The 14,499-nt window shown below is 40.1% G+C and overlaps 1 protein-coding gene across 1 annotated transcript; it reads left to right on the forward strand.

The window, feature by feature from the left end:
* Window positions 1–187: 187 nt before the first annotated feature.
* NDC1 (NDC1 transmembrane nucleoporin) lies at window positions 188–14,281 on the forward strand. The gene is made up of 18 exons (XM_033068073.2): window positions 188–235; window positions 524–644; window positions 1,551–1,652; window positions 1,831–2,005; window positions 2,448–2,586; window positions 3,980–4,088; window positions 4,925–4,976; window positions 5,458–5,590; window positions 6,540–6,632; window positions 7,877–7,958; window positions 8,795–8,950; window positions 9,967–10,221; window positions 10,360–10,478; window positions 10,710–10,760; window positions 11,181–11,244; window positions 12,049–12,149; window positions 13,060–13,220; window positions 14,029–14,281. Exons 1-18 carry the CDS (start codon window positions 194–196, stop codon window positions 14,090–14,092), a joined length of 2,019 nt encoding a protein of 672 aa, XP_032923964.1. The 5' UTR covers window positions 188–193; the 3' UTR covers window positions 14,093–14,281.
* Window positions 14,282–14,499: the final 218 nt, after the last annotated feature.

The following is a 14,499-nucleotide window of genomic DNA, read 5'->3' on the forward strand; positions in this document are numbered from 1 at the left end:
CCATAGCCGCGCGGGGCACGCTGGGACTTGTAGTTCCCACTGCGAGTGACGTCACCCACGCACACCCGTGGGGGGGACAGCGGGCGTACGCGCGCTCCCATTGGCTGCCGCCTGGGCGCGCGGCGGAAGTGTCGCGGGGCCGGCACGTGGGGCCGTTGGGCGGCGGCTTTGAACGGGCGGCCGGGCCGCGGCCATGGAGGCGGCGACGGGCGGGCAGCGGGCGCTGCTCCGGCAGGTCGGTCCTCGGGCTGCGCTGCCCGCAGGCTGCGCTCCCCCAGGCGCTGGGCTGGCGGGTGGTGGCGCATTCCCCCCGCTCCCGGTTCTATCACGCTGTGTCCCCGCAGGGGCCGGGCTGGGGGATAGTGTCGGTCCCCGCCCCCTCACTCTGTCTCCCCTCAGGCTCTGGGGTGCTGAGCCCATGTCGCCTCACCCTGCGCACCCTCAGGCGCTGGGCTGGCGGGTCCCTCCCCTTGTCACCGTGCAGGTTGGCGGGTCGCGGTCCCCTCACGCTGTGTCCCCGCAGGTTCTGGGCTGGCGAGTGGCCGCCGCCGTGACCTGGTCCGTGCTGCTGCTGCCCATCTGCACCGCGGCCTTCATCGTCCTCAGCGGCCTCGACCCGTTCCACCCGGTGCGCTGGATCTCGAGTAGGTGCCCGGCCGCGTTTTCCTGTTTGTGTTCTCACGTTTTTGTATTTCTGGGGCTTTTTTCTACGCTCAGATGGCCCAGTCCCAGGTAACGGGAACTGGCGGTGGCATCGTGTTACGCTTGTATTTCGAATAATCTTTGGCCTTTGAAATGTTTCTGTGTTACAACCGCAGCAGCCTCAGTCCACCCTAGGTGGGAATAAGTGTGGCAAGCTCATGTGAGTATATCCCTCACAGAAGAAAAAAAAAAAAAAACAACATTAAGTTAAGTGCTTTAGTTATCTGTTCTGTGTCCTTAGACACACTTCCCCTTCCACCCTGTGCAGCTGCTGTTTGCATAAACAGCTTCAGTTTTCTCTATGGTGCACTGATCCCAAGAGAAATTCCTGAAGCAGCCCCTCTGAAGGGTGAGAATAACTTCCCCTGAGTGCCTACAATGAAAATTGAGAGGTGTTTAGCTGGAAGCTCGATGCCTGTGATCATTGAGCTGCTCCAGGCTGAGAGAAGTCACTTCCTTCCTCCCTTGAAAATAAAAAGCCCAGAAGGACCACTCAGTAAGAAATTTCTTGTCTTTTTAATGTGGCTGGATGGCTGCAGCTTTTCTTAAATGAAGGGAAATGTGATATTTAAGCCACAGTTAAATTTTTTTAAACAGACTTCTGAGTGTTCACTTTTAAGAAAAGCAGTTTTATGGGTGTAAAATAGTTTCTATGAAGTTTAAATATGCTTTTGTGCAGAAAAGTTGTGTAGCTGGGCATGTGGGATTAGAAAATCCATTGACCATTACTCCCCTTTAAGCACTCAGTGGATTATTGACCATTGGTTCAGTGTTCTTCTCTGTTACTTAATGTGTTGCTCTGCTGTGTTATTGCAATTTTCTGAACAATAATATTTTTATTTTTTTAGATTCTTTCAATGATTTGTATACTTCCTATGTCATCTTTTGTATCTTCCTGATGTCTGTGGTGATAATAGTAATAAGCATCTTCAACGTTGAATTTTATGCAGGTGGGTTGTGTAAAGTGTTGATACCTAAATTAAATAGGATGATCATTTATAATTTAGTGACTGATCCTGGCTGTGAATAGTTCTTTAGTGATAATGGTGGGGTTTTTCTCTCTTTTTTTTTTTAATGGAAGATTTTATTAGTAAGAAGTGAAAATAATTTTTCTGCTTTTATTTGCAGTTGTGCCATCGATACCATGCTCTCGATTAGCACTGATAGGAAAAATTATTCACCCTCAGCAAGTCATCCATTCCTTTGTTCATGCTATCATGGGAATGCTGGTTGCTTGGTGTGCTACAGTCATGACAAAAGGCAGGTTCCAGTTTCTTGCTGTGTCCTGCACACCTTCAGAAAGGTAATTGTGTGTGTCAAAGATAAACAGAGGGCTTTTGTTGCAAAATTTATTTACTGATTGTTTCTTTCAAAAAGAATCCTTAGAATTTGGGTGTTCTGAAAATCCAGCAATTATATGTTGATTTTCTTTATTAAAGGACAAAAAGTGCAATACACAGAGAAATAACTGGACCAGAAGAACTACAGTGCCAGGATTCTTAATGGAAAGTTGATGACAAGTTGGTTGTTACTTGAACTAAGTGTTGGTCTTGTGGTCAATGGCAGATGTTTAATGTATAAATTACAGAAACAGGTAGTGAGATTCCTACTTTAGCAAAAACTTACTGATATGATATCAGATGTACTGATCAGGAAAGTAAAATCAAACTTCTGATTTGACTTTCCTAAGGGTTGAACAGCTTTTTGTTTTGAACTCAGAATTGATTCTAAGTTTTCTATTTTAGCTTAGAAGATGCTGTTCCTCAGATGTGCCTAAATGAGTATCACCTCTTCTTTCTGCTTTCTGGAGCTTTCTTGGGATACAGTTACAGCCTTTTCTATCTTATTAACAACATGAATTATTTGCCTTTTCCAATCATACAGGTAAGAGGTTTAAGCATCTCTACAGAGACATGTACAAGTGAAACAGTGATCAAAAAAGCCTGGATAATTTATGAGTATGGCAGCAGGAGCTGCCTGTGTGCAGCTGCTGTCACTGACAGATGAAGTGTGCACCCAGCTTTGAATGCCATCAGTGTTTATCCTACTCCTTCCTGCTCAGCTCCTTTTAAATGAACACAGAAATTGAGGTGCTGTGACTCAACATTTAGACTACACCCCTCTGATGCATGCTGAAAGCTAGCTGAGGTGGCAGGTGGACTAAGGAAAAAGACAATGTGCACAAACTGGGTATCAATTTCAGGAACTGACGACAAGAGTTACCTAAAAAGCTGAAAATCTTGACAGCTTAAAAAAAAAGTTCAGTTCAAGTCTAAGTAGAACATTAAATCTTGCTTAGAGCTCAACATCTAAAGCCTTTTTGTGTGTGTAGCACTATGGAAACTGAAATTCCATTAATTCATCTGGAGGAGTCCTGCAGAAATCTGTACCAGTGTGAAACATCATCTTAAAAATACTTCTGTTGCTGCAGCCCCACAGCAGCCACTCACTTTGCCTGATTCCCAGAGTGACACAGTCCAACCAATTTGGCAAAAGATGACTTTAATCAAGGTTGGTTGTATTAGTGAAAAACATGTGCTGCATTATGCTGACCACTCAGTTCATCAGCAAATCAAGCAGCATTTTGGCAATGCTGTAGTTAGAATATTTTTTAAAAATAAATTTCAGTATTGTTAATTGTCCTTTTTTTGTTGTTTAAGTTTTTTGCTTGTTTGTTTCCCCCTCTTTTTTTCCTTTTTATTTTTCCTAATGCAACCTAGTAAAATAAAATATTAAATCACTTTGGTTGCATTTGCATAGTTTCATTTTCATGGTTTCATTTGTCAGCTGGGTTGCTTCAGTCATTTGGAAACATAAAGTTAATTTATTTGGAGGAAAGCATCAGTGTTACATTGGTTTTGCTGCTTGGAGGATTACTGACTCTGGAACTCAGGGCTGTCTCAATTTTAATTTAACATTTAGAATGTAAATGAAATCTAGTAGATTAAATATGCCCTTTTTTGTTTTTTGTTTTTTTTCCCCCCTTCTTTATTTTGCATTAGACAGGGTTATTCTAGTTTGTTCCTTTGTGTATTGAGTCAATCTTTGTTTTCACTGCCACAAGCAGGAAACAGGATAAGAACTAGAAATGATTATAAAATGTCAGGGAAAATTGAGACCATAATGAATGCAACACCTAGAATTACCTTAAATGAAGTTTTTAATTGATCTAGGCTTTCAATTACCTTGTCCTTTTTTGTTGTATTATTTTTATTAACTGTTTTATTGATTTGTTCTGAATATGGAATACTAAACTATTTCTTTTGTTTGGTTTTAGCAATACAAGTATTTACGTTTCAGAAGATCTTTGCCTCTCCTGATAAAACACAGTTGTGTGGAATCCCTGTATTTTGTTAGAAACTTCTGCGTCACGTATTACTTTTTTGGTAAGGGTTCCTGAAATTCTCTATTTTTTTATTTTTAATTCCTGTATTTGAAAACTTTGATCAGTCAGGCTTTGGATTGCTCCCTCTGTTGTGGAAATGTGGTGTCCCAGAGCTGAAGCTGACACAGCAGCAGTGGGCAGGAGTTCACTGTGTGTGATGTTGCTGCATCATCCCACTTTTTTAGGCCAAGAGCAGCACTTTAGCTTTGCTCTCAAGTGCCCTGTGTATCATTTGGAGGGAGCTTGGGAAACAAAGGCAGGATGGCTCCCTCCCTCCCATATGAAAATGGAGTTTGGTTTGTGGTAAAAAAATCTGTGCTGATGAAGATGATTGCACTGGACTTTCTAAAAATCAAGAGTTCTTTGTTAGGGCTGTAGTTATCCTCCTGAATGACGTCAAAATATGCAAGAATTATTATGCCTTTATTTACATCAGGGGATAAATTACAAGTATGGTGGTTCTATATCAACTTCCATTAAGTCTTTAAAAGCACTTTGCTGCTGCCTGGGCTGTAGTGAAAATTAATATTAAATTACCATTAACCCTCTTTTGTTAGTGAGGAAACACAACTCACTGGTGGTAAGCAGCAGTAAAAGAGAAGGTCTGCGTCTCTCAGTGTATAGCTGCTAGCCTTAAGCCTTTTTTCATTCTCCTTTTTGCTATTTCATAAAACAAAGTAACCCCAAAAGCAGATTTTTCCTTGTCCCTGTGAGTTACAAAACCAGTCTCTTGTCTCTGCATGAATTTTATTTTTGTCTTTTTTTTTTTTTCGGCCTACTGTGTGTGTGTTTTGTATTCTTGTATTTGTTTCAGAGTTTCTTTTTGACCCCCCCTAGGTTATATCCCAAAGGTATGGATTTGTACCACGATGGATCTCCATACAGACTGGTAGGTAGGACATTGTGCTGGAAACCTGGAATAATGGTGAGAGGCTCCTTTGCTGAGCAAGTGCAGCTTGGCAGCAGGACTCAGTTCTTTGCCTCCCCACAGAATGTGGGGAGCTCTGGTCATTTCTGAAATAAACCCTAAAGGATTCCCCTTATAGGAACCATCTTGTCATTAAGATAGTAACTAGGAAATTGCATTTTGGGTTTTTTTTCCCTGTAAATCTCTAAAGTATTAGAAAGGGTAAACAATCCAGATTGCATCTATGAGTTTTATCTGATTTCCAGGGGTTTTTTGGGGGGGGAGGGGGAGAACATCCTTATTTTTTTATGACTGCTGTTTGTTTTGAAATAGAGAAGCTGGAGTCTTAATACTTTAATTGACAAAAACTGTAGTAATTTTTACTTATTTCATATTTATTTTATTTAATTTCCTTAATAAGAATACTAAAATACTTATATCCTCTTGGTTGTTTTATCTGCAGTAAATTACATCCTCTTGACACTCTGAGTGGCTTATTGGATCTCTCCTTGTTTTACCATACCTGGCTGAGTGGTGTGTTTCTCCTGATGACCTGGTACATTGCTTGGCTGCTCTTCAAAATCTATGCTACAGAGGTGAGTGCTTGTGACAGTGCTCAAGTTAAATCACCAGTATGGCACAGATAATTCTTTCATTTCAAAAGCAGTTCAGCTAGGAAATAACTCCCTGAATTTTTACAGCATGTGCTACAGATAATAACTGATAACTGAATAGTCAAGAGAGGCCTGGCATTAACTGACTTTCCCTTTCTTATAACAAGATCTGTGCTCCTTACAAAATTAATGTTTTGTTACTGCCACCTCCTGCTCTTAGTCCTCTGCTTCTGTTTCCAGCTATTTCCTTAGAGAGGAAAAAATTGTTCACCTAACTTGATTTTTATTTTTTTAAATTAAAACACTATGAGACTCTTGAGAAAAGAGAAAAAAAAAAGTGAAGTTGAAATCCTGGGTCAGTGTATTGGTGCAAAGTACTCATGGAATGAAACAGCAAATACAGTGCTGTTGGGGTGTTTAATTAGCTTTAATTAGAAAGGTAGTTATTGTGACTACATGGAGAAAAGATCAACAATGAGTCAGGTTGCTCACATCTCAGAGCTGTTGTCATGCTTGTCTCAAAGGATAATAACAAGCACCAGTGAACACCTTGTCAAGTCTCTAATTACTGTATTGCTTATAAAACTGGAAAAGAAATCATCTGTGAAAGTATAAAATGGACTTGGCCCTTTTTGGCTGATGAAAAAAGATTTGTTTATCCACATGGTTTTGTTTTGCTTAATGAGCTAAAAACTTCCAAAGTTGCTTTTAAATATTTTCATAGTGTCAACTGAAAAGTCAGGAAAGAAATTGTAAGATTAGCCCACATGAGCACAAAGATATCTGAATTTTCTAAGATGTCTCAATTTTAAATGAAAGGAGTAAACTCTTTTTGTTTCTATGTTAGAAATTTCAGGCCAGTTTACTGGTCTTTGATAATACTTTCTTGTGCTTTCCTCTGTATAACACAGTTTTTGATGTTTGTATTTAGAGTCATCATTTTCCCATTCAACCAACATTTGCTCAGGAGACAGACCAGTGCCTGCCTAAAATCTTAAACAGCAATCCTCCCCTCCTTATAAAGGTAATTAACTCCAACCTCTGCCCTGACAGGTGTGTGCTGAAAAGATGTTTTTCAGAGCATCCAGTCACATCTTCCAGGCACCAGCTCTGTGTTAGTTCCTGGAAAAGCTGCCTCGGAGCACTCACAGGCTGTTGCATTTAATGATGAAAATTTGTTTAGTAGTGACATCTGCTGGTGCTCACCGCACTGTTACTGTTAGCTGAAGATTGATTTAGTTAGAGGTAAGATCTGTGTGCAACAGAAGTGTCCTAGTGTGTACTGATGCAAAACCAGCAGCTCAGTGGCATTCAGGTTTTTGTAATTCAACTTTGAGTCTTGTCACATAAGCAGGTTTTTTCTCAAACCTTTGTACTCTCAACATCTTGTCCCTGCAACATACATTTGAGCTCTTAACGTGTGTTCTTTCTTGAAATCAAAAATGTATCCATGCTTATATTGGAAGTTGGGTTTCTTTTTAATAAAAGGCAATAGTAAAAAGCTACTTTAAACCTGTGAGTCAAGAAGAGGAATTTTGGTCTATGGTAATCATTAATAGGACTTACTGATTATAGCACTTAGAAATTGGAGAACTTGTTTAAGAGGTATTATGTAAATAAAGATAAGAATATTCTTTTGCACATTGAGAATCTACCTTAACTGATTTTACAGATTTTTGATAAGGCTGGAGATAAAATAGGCTGCAATACCTTTTTATGCCTTGCTGCATTATCTGAGGATAGGTGGGGAAGAGTTGAGCACAGTTAAAGGAACAGAAAATCTAATATATGATCTCAGATGTCATTAAAATGCCCAATTTATAACAGGGTTTTGAATATTCTGAGAAATCTGGTTACTTTTAGTTTGGCACATGAATTGTTTAATCACATGAAAAAGCACTTGGTTGGTTGGACCCATAAGGCACTGACCCTAAAGCTGTAGTTGAGCTCTGGTTTGCAAAACCAGTTATTTTCTTAGATCTTTTAGTGTCTTAATATCTTTCTGCCTGAACTATTAGAATATAACAAGTGTTAGATCATCTTGAACTCCTGAGAACTGAAAGTAATATCAGTAATGCTCTTAATAGCTCAGCAGCCCCATCCAGAGTGGTTTTAGGGATTTGCTCCATTCTCTTTCTGTTTCATGACTGGTTTTAGCCAGTGTGAACTCATTCTTTGGTAGGGATTGATTTTGTATGGATAACTACATATTTTTAAAGCAGATGCATTGGACTTTGCATGCACTGAAACATTTTCCTTTCTTCATAGTTTTTAGCCCTACAAGACTTGATGTTGCTTTCCCAGTATTCCCCTGTTCGACGACAGGAGGTCTTTAGCCTTAGTCAGCCAGGTAATTATAAAAATTATTTTGTGTTGATTCCCTTTTTAAAATAATTTGTCAAATGTTCTTAGAAATTAAGTAATGTTTTAAGGATGCTGCATAAGCCAGAAGCCTCTTCCCTGTGGTGCCTTTTCCAAAAGGATGCTTAATTATCTATATTCATATTGTTTCACATGCTGAACTCAACCAGTTGTGGTGTCTGTTGGATTTAAATGACAGCCACAAGGAAACAGGTTTAGGATTTTGAAAGCAGGGCCCACTTCACACCACCAGTCAGGCAGTCCAGACTGGATAACCTAACAGATGTGTGTGGAAGGTGAATGTTGAGGTGTGAGTGGGGGGAAATCAGGTACAAATACAGAGTCACCACTGCAGCTGTGAGAGCAAACAATGGCTGTAACTTCAGTTAGTGCTCAGTCCTTTTGCTGTGTTCAGATATGGCAGAAGAGGACAATTAAAACTGCTGAGAAGCCTTAGGAAGATTTTGTAGCACCTTATCAGGAATTGTAGTGTTTGTACCGCCTCAAAACTGTGCTGCCATTGCCACTGATACTTGTTCATTTTAGCTGTTCGGTGATTTCAGATCTGATGGGCTGAACTGTTTGTGTTGCCTGCTTGCTGAGCAGGTTTCACTGAAGTCTTTTTAGAGTTACCCACTGAATCTGTCCATGTTTTCATGTTCCTCTCAGTACAAACAAGCTGCCACAGTGGAAATGCCCTGTGGCATTTTAGAAGCTGAGTGGCACTGAGACAGTGAAGCTCCTGCTGAGAGCACAGGGGCACTGTCACAAGAGAAGCAGGGAGGAGCAGCTGGGTTAAACCCTGCTCTTTGTGTGCACTGCCAGGTGGGCACCCACACAACTGGACTGCAATATCCCGCGAGTGTTTGAGTCTCCTCAGTGACCTGACTCAGAGGCTGATTGCACAGCAGGAAGCAGCAGCAGCAAATGGGAGAGCAAAGCCACCAGTGGGAGAGCTGAAAGTACCTCCACAGACTCCAGGTATGTGGGGAAATGCTCATAAAGGTTTGTAAAGCATGAAGGTAGTAATAGATACCTTAGTCTCAATTAAATTGTATGAGGAAAACGAGGGATTTCTGCAAATAAATACAAACAAAAAAATTCCTCCCCAATTAATCTTAGGTATTTGTGTTGAAATAATCCCAAAATAACTAGAAAACTTGCAATTATCATATTTACTCAGTTTGTTTACTTGCATGATAATATTTTCAATACAGTATTTTTTCCATACTTGCATGAATAAAAAACGTCTGATTATCACAGTTTCAGTAAGTGGTTCACAGCACAGGGAGAATTTAAGTCTTGCCAAGAGATGCTCTGTAATTTGCATAACTGCTCTTATGATTAGTTTAAGATGGTAAAATTAGGTTCTGTTTATGTTTGTGTGATTCACTAATATCACTGTAGAGTGAGGAAAGCCCAGTCTGACTCCTGAGCTGTGAGCAGCCTTCAGGCATTTTGAGTGTTACATGCCAGACTTGGGCATCATTCCTGGCAGCACAGCTGTGTTAGCACAAGGCTGCCAGGTAATGGGATCCCTTAGCAGGCAGTGCCCTGGCAACAGCAGGTACTGTTGGTGTGTCACAGGTGAATTCCTTCTAGTGCTGCTGATCCTTGGATTTGGAGACAGACATGCTTTTTCTTGCATGCCAATCAGAATGACTTTTCATTCTTCTATGGACAGCCTTTTTTCTAGTACTTAATGTTAAGAGCCCACTTTGTGGACATATATAGCAGGGTGTTGTAATGTTGGCTAGCAGGAGTAAAATAAACAAATCCACAAGGATCCTTCTCATCCTTTGCTGTTTTTAAGCTGATGAACTTTGAAAACCCTCCATGCTCATGTTGAAGTGTACTTCTTTGCAAGACTAGAGTGCTAACCATGTCCTTCCATAAAAGCTCTGATACAGAAGTTGTTGAAACAGCAATCAAATAACAAACCCATCTCCTGTGTCATTGTGGCAGCCTGTTGTCTTCATGCAGTTCTTTGTCACTAGGAGGTGCTGGGATAGAAGACATGCCATTCCAGTCACAGAGGTCCAACATTGTTCTCAGAGCCTCCATGTCTCCACTTGTTAAGCCATCCCTGATGCCTGTGAAGACGTCTCCTGGCTCTGATGTTGGGTCACCTTTCAGCTCTCCTGCTTTAAGTTACAAGATGGGAGCTGTGGATGTGAAGTCTTCTTGGCATGGACCAGTCCAAAGTCCCCACGTTGTGAGAAGGGGACCAAAGCTGTGGACGTCGGTTTCAGGTGGAGAATTGTTCCACAGCACTTGAGCCTCACAGCCATAAGTGCAGTGGCCTTGTCAATGGAGAGCTGCATTGTGAGGGCTGAAGTGACAGCAGTCAGTTTTTCTGAAGATGCTGTATTATTTTTTCTTTCTTGCAGATCAGCAAATGAATGGTTCCCACCATGAATCCTTCCCACTGCTCTCTGCTGCAAGAGCTGGCAGTGAGGCAGTGCAGCCAAGATTTATCTACACATGGCTTCAGAACAAGCAAGAACAGGTGGAGTGAAATTGCAGTGCATAGGGGATGCTGCTTAGGTAGTACCTGTCTGGAAGAATTTACCACTTTATGGAATGTACACTTTCTTCTCCACTCACCTTAAATAACACAAATCCTTCCCTTCACTCCCAATGCCTTTGTGCTGTGTGAAGGTGGTAGGGTTGAGAAGGGCCAACTGTGCATGCCTTAAATAAATGCAGAGGATATGTTTAATCTTTTGTTTCTTTTCAGATGAAAAACTTCTTGTCCAAACGCGCACTGATAATGTATTTCTTCAGCAAGGTAAGGGTGATCCTGTGTTTGAGACACAGTTTATGGCTTTAAGACCTGTACTTTCATGAAAGGCTTTCCATAAGTACAACTTCTTGCTTGCTGTGAGTTTCACAGCAGGATAGTCCCATACCTGCAGAAAATAAGAATAACAATACTTTTTTAAACTCATCTGATTAGAAACTGCATTTTACTTAAAGCATTCTTAGCCCTTGAAAACTAGCTAGTGTCTATCCTTTTCTTCCCCCATTTTCCCCCTCCTCAATTACAGCTGTAGCATTGTTGGCAGCTCTTGTCTCAAAAGAATTTTACTTCTTTAGATCAGATTTTTCTGCCTATTTCCCAAGATCCATTGGCAGTTCTATTCTGAAACCTGCAAGTTTGGTGATACTATTTATAAAGTGCACTCACAACACTTTGGTTTCTTCTCAGCACCCAGAAGCCTCCATCCAGGCTGTCTTCTCTGATGCCCAAATGCACATCTGGGCTTTGGAAGGTGAGTGGATTCCAGGTGATCCACTCTGTTGGTTCATGGAAAACTCTCTGGGCTCTGTGCTTTACAAATGTAACAATAAAAACATCTGAAATGCTTTTGACAAAAACAAAACTGCATTTCAGACACCAACATGACTAAAGTCTAATTTACTTGTTAGTTTTGAGATCCCATGTGAGATTTCTTACTTTATGTTCTGTACAGATTCCTAAACTTGATGTCTGGTGTTTCTCTCTCATGTGAAGCCATGTATCACTTTTACATTTTTTCTAGTGGCAGATTTATGATGCCTTTTTACAACAGCTTTTCTAACTAAAGGCTCTGGGTCTTTCTCTGCTTATCAGAGAGCTGAGGGAGGTACTTGGGTAGTAACTTAGCAAATAAACAAAAAGGTGGTTTGCAGAGAATTAGAAAAACAATGACATATGAATTTACATGTTGTATTTTTGTTTCTTTCAAAGTCTTGAGTAAATACTGGTACTGATAGAATCTTCTGTTGCATTTGTGCAAAGTTGATCAGTTTGCTTGGTGATGTGTTTTATGGATGTACAGAGTCTGGGGATGGGAATCACACATAAATTTTATACACCCTTTCTTGCTTTACCAACCTTAAGCAATTACACACTTGTCAAGCCAGTGCGTGGTTTGGTCCTTGAGCCAGAGCTGAGGTGACTGGCAGCTGGCAGCAGCAAGTCCTGAGGAGCTCCAGCACACTAGTGGAATCTTCAGGCAACACCAAATTCTTTATTATTGTATTCTCACCTTTAGAAGCATTAATTACAACAAAACTTTTTTTTTTTTTTAAAGGTCTGTCTCACTTGGTAGCAGCCTCCTTTACTGAAGACCAGTTTGGAGTTGTCCAAACTACACTGCCAGCTATCCTGAACACATTACTGACTCTTCAGGAGGTAAAACTTAACTTTTCCTTGCTGCAAGGCAAGTTTAGGAGAGGAGTTGTCTTGTTGATTTTACATAATAACCTTGCTGACTAGTCATAACATTGAAGTTGCTGCCACTAAAACAGCTCTTCTGCAGTTAATCTAACCAAAACAGCTGATTACCACTATGTGCACTATGAAACAGCTGGATAAAAACCCTGTTGGTTTTTTAAAATGTGAAAGGAGAAAACATAGAATGATTAATTTTAAAGAAATACTACTGTGTGCTCAGTTGAAGAGTTTATTTCAGGGATGCAGCAATTCTAATACAGTATCTTTTGCAAAGTTAGAACTTCATGTTTATTTGGTTGCACACAATTCTTGGTGGAACATGGAATACTTAGAGACATCACAAAGCTCAGGAGATAAAATCTGTGTCTCTGCTAATACTTAGGCACTACTCTTAAATTACTGATGTTTGTGTAATGTGTGTTTTAAAAAAATCCAGATTTGTTTCCAGGGCTATTCATGTCCTTTTAACATAACCATTCTACACTGCCCTAATGGAGATTCTTGGAAAGAATTTAGAGGTTATTAAAGTTCTTCAGTGTAAGGCATCTATTCCAAGAACAGGGACCAGGGGGGAAAAAAAATGCCAATACCCTTGTTTGTGAAAGAAACAAGTCAGGACAGAATTGAGTTTCTCCTGCAGCATGTGATGTGCTTAGCTTAAGACTCAGTAACAGACACTCTTATTTCACAGAACTTGGTTCTGTGTTGCTGTTGATGGCTGGGAAATGCTCAGTCTCCAAAACATTTCTGTGTGGCTTGGTGGAATTTCTGAACTTGCAATTTGGTTTTGCTTTGTTTGACACAAAAATGTCACTAGTTAATTATTAACTAATTGAAGAGATGACAGGTATCTCTTTTTCTCCATCAGGTGGTAGACAGACATTTCAAACTGCCACATGTTTCCAGCAAACCTCCCCGGCTTTCAGGGAGTCTGGTGGACACATCCTACAAAACACTACGGTTTGCACTTAGAGCATCCCTGAAAACAGCCCTGTACAGGATAACTACTGTCTTTGGAGAGCACTTGAAGTAAGAACTTCCTCATGATTGCTTGCTTGTTAAATTTAGTTTAATTAATGTTATTGTAGGAACCTGTGAAAAGGGAAGTTTAGGGGGAAAATCCCTTCTGGTCATTATTATAATGTGGTATTTTAATATTTTTTGATTTGTGGAACCTTAAAAAATATATGGTCCCCCTTAGAAATTTATTATTCATAGATTTCTGGGCAATTTTTCTTAGTGACTTTCCATGAACTCTTTAGAAGCAGTTCATGAATACCACTCGCTTAATAAATCTGCGCTGCTGACAAGAAAATAAATTAACTAGAGACAATTGTTCTGCAAAGAGAGAACCCTATGAAGGGTCTAAATAATAAAATTCTGTTGCTTCCTGCTTGTCCAACAGCTCTTCCTCAGCCAATCTTCCAGCAGGCAAACTTCCTTACTTGGCCTTAGAATATGTGGGACTGAAACTCCTGTAGTACCTGCCCACCTCTGCCTGTAGGAATGAAATGTCCCTCAGTTTAAAAGTGTTCAATATACAGGAGGGATCATTTTAGGAGATTCCTTCTTACCTAAATCATCCTTGCAAGTTAATCAGTTGCTGTTTAGAGGTAAGGAAATGGGCAAGGTTTCCTGGTATAGATATTTTTAGAAGCTGTTGAGGATACAAACTGACAGTTTCAAGGGTTAACATGCTTCTGTCTTGGAGCATAGATGGATTTTCATGAAATTTAGCTTCAGAGTAATTGATTTCAATGTACACTCAATTTTGGCATGAGACTTTATTTTTGTGCTGTTTTACTTCTAATGTAAAATGTTCTGCATTTGTTTCTAGTGCTGTACAAGTATCTACAGAACATAAGAAAAGACTTCAGCAATTCCTGGACTACAAAGAATGAATTTTGATGCAGCTACGGTTGGATTTTTCAAGACTATTGCTAAGAAGAAAGTGGGACTAATGAGGCTTTTTACCTTGGTTTTTTGGAAAAGCATATGGAAGTATAAGTTGCAGAAAAAAACTTTTAGAACTGTAGAAGAGTTCTTAGGGGTTTGGATAATCTTTTGTATAATAAAACTTGTAAAATTCATCTTGCCTTCTTTTAATGTCACTTACAAATGAGAAAGTGCCAGTTCTTCTTTCTAGGTAAGACTATGACATTTAAGATTGCCAGAGTTATTTTGAAACTCAGATCTTTCATTATTTTTCACACCATGTTTTTTCCCGACTCTCTTCTGTTAAGGGGCTGAGGAGAGATTCACGTAGATACTTAGTGCTTAAGTGCTTCATAAATTTAGTTGATAACAC

Source organism: Catharus ustulatus, chromosome 9 (genome assembly GCF_009819885.2).
Source record: "Catharus ustulatus isolate bCatUst1 chromosome 9, bCatUst1.pri.v2, whole genome shotgun sequence".
NCBI classification, from domain to species: domain Eukaryota; kingdom Metazoa; phylum Chordata; class Aves; order Passeriformes; family Turdidae; genus Catharus; species Catharus ustulatus.